Raw genomic sequence first — 8,731 nt, forward strand, 5'->3', positions numbered from 1 at the left:
AACTGCCCACCGACAAATGTACCAACGATTTTTTAAACGATATGAATACACCGCCTGAAAGTCAGCAATGACAGCCGCAGTATTATAATTTGAAGCTCCAATCATCGAGTGTTACTGGTGAAGCAGCTGGCCGCGTTTATTGCGGGTGACCGGCCGTACGGTGGCGTGCCGTGCATAACATGTCGAAGGAGACTGGTAGTGCGCAGTCTGCAGCATAGGAGGCGCCGGTGTGCGTGTGTATGTGGAAGTGTTACGTGGGTGGGTGGAAGTCAGCAGTGTGGATATGGACACCTTGTTCAGACGGCCGGACGCACATCACATCGCGCCCCGGCACTGTCGACGACACAGAGTCACACACAGGTCGTCTAAACTGGGGGTTCAGCCGTCCGTTGACATGTCTTCACCAATAGTGCTACCCGATGCGGCCATGGATGTGGCAGGTTCTCAGGAGCCGGCGACCTAGTGGCCGGCCCTCTCAGCAGCCGAGCTAGCGAATCATTATTTTGCTGAAGCAGCTCTCATACAAACGAAATGCAGGAACGACTGCCGAATAAAAACTTCGTACAACTCCAAAATGCGAACGCCACGGCCGGCCGCGCAAAGGCCAGCTCTCAAAAGCCGGGAACACGGGCTTGACACGTATGTGCGTAAAATTCACGGGCGGGCGAAATTCGATCGGGAGCTGAAGCGGCTTGATTATCATGCCCAAAATGTGAAGCCCTTGGCGGGCCGCGTAAAGGGTCTGAATATTCGCTTGCTTGGCTTGCTGAGTGCAGCCTTCATAAGCAGCGGGCATGGGCAATGTACACCGCATTGCCGGCAAGGTTGGTGCTGGCCTTCATCCGACCCGAGAGGAGCGCTGCAAGGTCGCGCGGTTCCTTGTATAACCACCAAGCGGCATTAAACCTGGGCACATGCAGCTTCGGTCGGCGCGGCAGGCCGATGATAGCAGTGCGCTGTTATCAAGACGCGCAACGGTTGCTGCATGTTGCTGGCGCGTCAGGTGTGTTTCGCAGCGCGCTCATGCAGCGTGCCTTGCACGCCTGAAAGGAAAGACTGGCATCAAAACCTTGCAGTCACCACAGCTGCCGGCTTGTTTTGGGGCCTAAAGACCTGCCTATCCCTACAACCCTACAGTGCACCACGGTTCTACAAACTTTGTGTCGTCAACAGTGCCGGGGCGCCATGCATTTCCCCTCTTCAACGTGTGTGTAAACGGTTGTGATGTGCGTCCGGCTGCCTGAACGTGCTGTCCATATCCCCACCGCTAGCAGTGGCATCCACCCACCCACATAGCACTTCCACATACGCACACATGCCGGTGCCGCCTTTCCTTCAGACTGCGGTGTGCACACTACCATTCTCCGTCATGCACCTTTGCACGGCGAGCCACTTTCGCCACCGTACGGCAGCAGCTGGCCGCGGTCATTGTGGTCACCCTACGAAGCCGCAATGGCCGCGGCCAGCTGCTTCACCAGAAACCCTGGATGATTTTGCTCTCATTCCATTTAAAGTTCCCTTTTTTTATCATTTTGCCGCTTTCTTCCCGCGTCTTCGCGAGCTGTGCGTTATGTTGGTCTTTGTCTTTTTCGTCTTTTTTTGTCTGTTTTATTGGAGAATTGGCGACGGCGACGGCTAACGCTGATTGTTATTCCGGAAAGGAATGCCGGCGAAGATATTGAACACGATAAACTGTTACAAGAAATGTAAGATTGCGTTCGGCAGGACTTTAGGAGATTCCTGGTAGGAATACCGATCGTTGTGAGATAAACAAATAAGCGCAGTCTCCACCCTAAATACTGGCGCTAGCGGAAAACTCGTACATTCCGCGATCTAACTGCACGTACATTCTGCGATCTCACTGCGCCGTCCTGACGGTGCCATAATGTCACTTGTGCGGGAGGCGCTCCTATGGGTGCTGCACTCGACCCGTTCGGGGTCCACTGTAACAATCGCATCTTCGCTACTGGTTATGCATCGGTAGCCCCATAAAGTTCTGGGGTAAGTCTTCCCCAATAGTTAGTCGCAGACCCGGGGTCAAATCCCCTGGTCATCAACCACACGAGTTGGGAGAGAATCGTTTCCTCGACACGCCCCCTCGGGCTATATCCCAGCGAGTATCAAGTTAATCAGCACGCTTCACACAAGGCCCATGGCATCTCAGCAATGTGTGAATTTCACCTCGCCCAGAGCCTTCGTGAGCACATCCGCAACTATCCACTCCATAGGGCATTACTCCAATTGCACCTCACCGCTATTCACCCTCTCACGCACTATGTGCTGTTGTACATCGATGTGCTTCGACCGAACAGACTTAATCGGGTTATTTCCTAAGCTAAGCGCCCCCTGGGAATCTATTTGAATCTTGATAGCGCTCTCAGGCAAACCCAAATCGACCATCAGTTTGCGAAGCCACAAAGCCTCGCAAACAGCTGCCGCTGTAGCTTGATACTCTGTTACGTTAAGGCTTATCACAACCAGTCATGGTGGTGTCAAAAGACACCGGATGCGATACACCATCGAAGATGTAGCCATCCAGTGTACGACCCGCACTAATGTACGACGTCGCAAAAGGAAGGTCTTGAGAATAGCTATGTGAACCCCGTTGAAGAGAAGCATTGAGAGTTATGTAACTGCTCTTGCACGTTACATCATTCCCCCCCTAAATGGCTGGTCGTCCCGACAGCCAGCCAACCTTGGCTTCACCGCCACACGAGAGGAAAAAGCAGGGATTCCGGAACCCCGCTGGTGACAGACAAGTGGTTGAGAAAAGCATTAAAGCGCGAAGGCTTTTTGATCACACGGCCGTGACGAGTAGTCTGAGGAGCTCGATGCGGCTTCGAGCCAGAAGCGTCAGCGTCACTCGGAAGTGTCGTCTGACCTTGGGACTTCGAGGTTGGAACTGAGTCAGATTGACGTGCCCAGTAGTCGCGCAACAAATCGCCGCAGTTAGTTAGGTTTGCTTCGGGTTCCCATCTGTTCCCACGAATCAAATTCCGGGCCCTGACCTTTCCAACGCATTAGGTAGAAACGCTTTTGTCGACGTCCTTCTTTCACTTCTTTATGAAGTAGAATAGACTGAACTTCGAACTCCAATTCACCCTCAACAATCTGAGGTGGCGGAGGTAGCTGAACGCGACCACCATCGTGATACGGACGAAGGAGTGACACATGAAATACATCATGTATCCGCACCGCAGGAGGAAGATCCAACCGATACGCAACCGCGTTGATCTTTTCCTTAACCACAAAGGGTCCGATAAAGCGAGGCAGCAATTTGCGCACACCTTTAATAGTCATGTGTTTCGTACTCAAGAATACACGATCACCAACAGAAAGTCCTTGTTCCGAGCGACCTTTGTCAGCCCATTTCTTCATCCGATCTCGAGCAGCAGCCAAGCAAGACTTAGCTCGTTCCAAAGCATTCTGCATATCCGTACAGAATTTAACAGATAACGGATTAGACAGTTTGGCCACGCTTTGCAAGCGCGTCTTGGCCCTCTCCTCCCCCAATTTGCGAACCAGGTGAGAAGCCGGAGTTAGGGGTTCATATCCGTACATCAACCGAAAAGGAGTAGTTCGCGTAGATTCATGCAACGAATTGTTCATGGCGAACTCAGCCATCGGCAGATAACGGGACCATGAGGATTGATCTTCAGAAACGAAATGACGCAACATATCCTCCAGAACACGAATTGCACGTTCTGTTTGGCCATCCGTTTGAGGATGATAACCAGAACTGCGACGCAAGTCGATTTGATATCCATCAAAAAGCGACTCGAAAAATGCAGAGGTAAACTTAGGATCCCTGTCGCAAATAACGACAGACGGAACACCGTACGAACACACAATGGTGTTGACGAAGATTTCAGCCGCTTTGACAGAGTCAACAGAGGCCTTACAGGGCACAAACCGAACCATCTTGGTGAGTTTGTCCACAAACACATAGATCGAAGTATAGCCATCAGGATCGGGAGGCAGATCAGTAATAAAATCCATGGTCACGAAAGACCACTTCTGATCAGGAATGGGCAGCGGAAGAAGCAAACCACCAGGGAGACTGGTATCTGCCTTTACCCTCTGACAGCTGTCACACGTACGACAGTACGCTGCGACCGATTGACGCAACCTAGGCCACCAAAACGAACGACGCACCAAATCAAGAGTTTTGGTTACGCCCGTATGGCCTGCCAACGGATGGTCATGACAAAGACGCAGAACGGTAGTACGCAAATCAGCATGATCTGGCACAACCAACGCATCTCCTCGATACCAGAATTGACCACGTTGCGATAATGCAACCGTGTTTTCTGATATTTTAAACCAAGGATCGAGACCATACCCATCAAGTACCGATGACTCGAACATAGGAAAAGAGCACTTAAGCTCTACGGTGGTGTCACGGAAGGCAGAAATTTCTCCCAACCGTTGAGCACTAATCGTCATAACCTTCGTCGTTTCAACATCGACGTGTCCCGGAAGCCGAGACAACGGATCTGCAGGATTGCAACGACCCGCGCGATACTGCCATTCGAAATCGAAAGACTCCAGAAATTCCGACCACCGCGCCACACGTCGAGACAACAGGGACTTACGGCGCATGGCGGTGTTAGGTTCGTGATCTGTAACGACCGTAAACTTTACACCTTCGAGGTAACAACGCCACAATTTGAGCGCATGCACGACGGCCAAGAGCTCTTTTTCAGTGACGATGTAGTTCAACTCATCAGGAATCAGTTTACGGCTCTCAAAAGCCACTGGCCTTCCATGCTGAAGCAAAATTGCACCCAATGCGAAGTCGCTAGCATCCGCGATCACCTCGAAAGGTTCACGAGGATCCGGCAAAGCAAGCACTGACGCCTGAGTGAGCGCTTCCTTAACACGAAGGAAAGCCTCTTCACATTTCTCCGACCAAAACCACTTAGTCTTAGGAGAAAGCAAGTCCGTTAGCGGTTTAACCAAAGCCGCATACGCACGAATAAATTTCCTGAATTAATTAGCAAGACCCAGGAAAGACCGAAGCTCCGAAACATTCTTGGGCAAAGGCCACTGTTGGACAACAGCAGTCTTCCGAGGATCGGGCCGTACACCGTCGGCCGATACGATATGCCCCAAAAACGAAACGGACGGTTTGAAGAACTCGCACTTGGACAGCTTACAGTAGAACTGACGCTGTTCGAGACGTTCAAGCACTGCACGCAGATGCTCAACGTGTTCATCGGCGGTCTTCGAGAAGATCAGAATATCGTCCACGAACCACGAACGGCAAACCCTGCAAGGCTTGATTCATGGCAGACTGGAAGACAGCAGGAGCATTAGTCAGGCCAAAAGGCATAACTTTATACTCTGATAATGCCCGAAAGGAGTGCGAAACGCGGTACGCTCCACATCGCTAGGATTTAACCGTAACTGGTGATAACCCTGCGTTAAATCGAGTGAGCTGAAAACCGTCGCACCTCGCAAACGATCCAACAAATCATCTATCCGAGGCAACGGAAAACCATTTTTGATCGTGAGGCTGTTGACTGCGCGATAGTCAACACACATACGTAAAGTCCCATCCTTCTTCTTAACGAACAAGACAAGCGCACCAAAGGGCGAACACGAAGGTTCAATAAATCCCTTCTCCAAAAGATCCGAAATTTGCCTTTGCATTTCCTCTTGCTCAGGGAGCGAATAGCGAAACATGCGTTGAGCAGGTGGACGAGCACCAGGCTCCAACGGAACGACAAGCGGCAAATTACGATCAGGAGGTAACGAAGCAGGCAACTGGTCTGGAAATAAAATGCGCTTTTTCCAGCAACAAAGCCTTAAGACGCAAATCCGCAGGTGACTCGCCGCGCACGACGTCACTAACCTTCTGCGCGAAAGCGGAAACAGACGACTGCGATGGCGGAAGTGACGACTTCCCCCCCGGCAAATTGACAGCATCCGGAACAGGATCCGCAGCCGAGACGAGACATAAGTAGAACGTGTCACTCTCCTCCATGGCCTGCGCAAGTGAGCAATGCGCAACTGCATCCAGAACTTCAGGAGAAGAACTAGAAGGCTGAGGGATCGGTGTAAAGGGACCGTTACGCAAAACAGGACGACCCGAGATACGAGTTAAACGGGCAGCGTTATTGCATAACTCAAGTTATTGCATAACTCAAGAATAGCCCCAGTAGCCGAAATCCAAGGTTCACCCAAAATAAGGTCGAACGCGGGACTAAATTCAACGACAGCGCACTGCAAGCGAGCCTTATATCCCTGTATACGAACAGGCACTTCAGCAAAGCCTACAAATGGAACTGGCTGTCCGTTACCCACGACGATCTTGGGTGCTGCAGTCGAACCGTCAGGTGGCTTAACCACCAAACCCACGCGCCGTGCAAAACCTGCGCTGAGTAAATGAGCGGCTTGACTGCCCGAATCGAGCAAGATGGTCGCCTCCTGCTGGCAAACAGAACCTGCGAACTGCATAGCCAAACTGGGAGACACCGAAAAGGGGACGGTTGTCGCAACGCAAACAGCCGACTCTGAAGGAGACTCGACAGGAGCATCATACCAGAACTCCATCGGCGAGGAAACTCCCTGCACACGAGACATTTTACCTTTTCCCGACGACACGGAAAACAGGTGATACCCCGCGTGGTACTCATGAAGCTTTTTCATGCCTGCAAGCAGAGGACGCCAACGCGCTGTAACCCACTTAGGAAGTAAAAATCCTCCAGACGTGGTCGATGGCGCAATCGACTTGCAACGCAGGTAGTGACGCAGGAAATCTTGAATACGCGCCCGAGGCGGATGCATCCAAACGTGATGTCCTGCGCAGCTATCATGCAAAAAGCTGCGAGAAGGCGAACTATACTTCGGACATTTTCTAATCTAGTTATTTCTCTTGAGAATCTCAATGAGAATTTAGAAGGTTTTTTTTGACACTTGAGGAGACGGCCAAGCGCAACGCCCTGTCGGATGAGGAGGTGGTGATGCAGCTGCTGGCCGGGGATGAGGAGCAGTGAAGTAGCTAGGGATTTAAGTTGTTCGGTCGGCATTGGTAGCAGTCTATGTCTGCTGAACTTGGCCAGCATGGGATCTTGATGGCGTACCATGTCGGCTTTTGTGCATTGCCAGGGCTTAGGAATGATGATCTGGGCCCTGATTCGTTGAAACCTTAACCCTTAGGATATGGAGTTAAAGAAGCATCAAAGGGATAAGCGCCTGTGACGTGTACTCGACCGTCCAGTGCGCCCTCGCATGCTTTGACCCATGGGTCAATACTGCGGCGGAGTATAATGGCTTGTTTCTGTCGTGCAATTGTGCTTCGCAACGTCCCAAAACTTAATTATTATAACAAATATACCATACAGAATCATCCTACAAAGTTTCAGAGCCAGTCATGCATTTCCCAGAAAGCTGCCAAAACTTGAGATTAGAATCTAACCCATTCTATTGAGATCTAATGAGATCTCAATAGATTGAGATGAGAAGACTTTTCTTTCTAAACCTAGGGGATACCCTAGACACAAGGCATTAGACCCATCGTTAGATGCGCATGCATCCCAAGTGAAGTGACGACCGGAAAGCTGCTGCAAGTGCTGAAACTCGTGCTTGCGAATGCAAAGTTCCTGAGGCGGAGGGACATCTGCAACCGGCCTCGAACTGTTCGTCTTGTTGAGGAAACGGTCCTCTCCCAACTCGTGTGGTTGTCGACCAGGGTATTTGACCCCGGGTCTGCGCCTGACTAATGGGGAAGACTTACCCCAGAACCTTATGGGGCTACCGATGCATATCCAGTAGCTAAGTGATAGACATTAGGGCACCGTCTGGACGGCGCAGTGAGATCGCGGAATGTACGTGTTTTCCGCTAGCGCCGGTATTTAGGGCGGTGACTGCGCCTATTAGTTTATCTCACAACGATCGGTATTCCTATCAGGAATCTCCTCAAGTCCTGCCGAACGCTAACAATACTCTTTACATTACTTGTAACAGTTTATCGTGCTAAATATCTTCGCCACCGGCAATCCTACAGGAATAACAATCAGCGTTAGATGTCACCGTCGCCAATTCTTCAATAGGTTATGAGCCCCGTTTAGCGCCGACAGTTATCGCACAATTGTTATTTCTATCCCTCATCGAAAATGGTTAAGGACAAGCTTGATGAGTCGCTGGATCTCAACAACTACTCTACCTGGCAAATTCGGTTCAGCGCGATGTGCATGGAGCTTGGGCTTGAGCAATCCCTGCTCGCCGAGCCGTGCAACGAGGAGCAAATTCGACAGTCACGGAAGGTCATCAATCTGCTCATCAAGAACGTCAAGGATCATCATTTGCCGATGGTTACCGGTGCTGCCAACGCGAAGAAGGCCTGGGACGCCTTGGGATCTATGTTTGCTGCCAACAACAACGCCCGCAAGGTGTCTCTACGTCAAGAATTCAGCCGTTTTAAGATGGTCGACGGCGAACCTCTTCCGATGTACTTTGCGCGTGCAAGGCAGCTGCAAACAGATTTATTGGGAGTCGGCCACGTAGTTAACGACTCCGAGCTGGCGTACACCGTGCTAGTTGGTCTACCCAGTCGGTACAGTGTGGTGACGACTACATTACTTATGCGCGACGGCGATTTGGACATGGCGAGCGTCACAGCAAAGCTTCTCTCTATCGAGACGGCTAACGGTGGGTCGGGCAAGCCTACCGAGTCGGCAGCCTTCGCGTCTGTCGGCGGTTCGACGTTCGGCGCTTCTACTTCTGG

General features: G+C 51.2%; 1 protein-coding gene across 1 annotated transcript; it reads left to right on the forward strand.

The window, feature by feature from the left end:
- Nucleotides 1-574: 574 nt before the first annotated feature.
- Nucleotides 575-1,491, forward strand: VOLCADRAFT_100760 (uncharacterized protein; the record flags this gene model as incomplete). The annotated part of the gene is made up of 2 exons (XM_002959275.1): nucleotides 575-824; nucleotides 1,340-1,491. The coding sequence occupies 2 exons, from the start codon at nucleotides 575-577 to the stop codon at nucleotides 1,489-1,491; spliced, it is 402 nt and encodes a 133-aa protein (XP_002959321.1).
- Between the last annotated feature and the right edge of the window lie 7,240 nt (nucleotides 1,492-8,731).

The sequence above is a fragment of the Volvox carteri genome (assembly GCF_000143455.1).
Source record: "Volvox carteri f. nagariensis unplaced genomic scaffold VOLCAscaffold_151, whole genome shotgun sequence".
NCBI lineage: Eukaryota > Viridiplantae > Chlorophyta > Chlorophyceae > Chlamydomonadales > Volvocaceae > Volvox > Volvox carteri.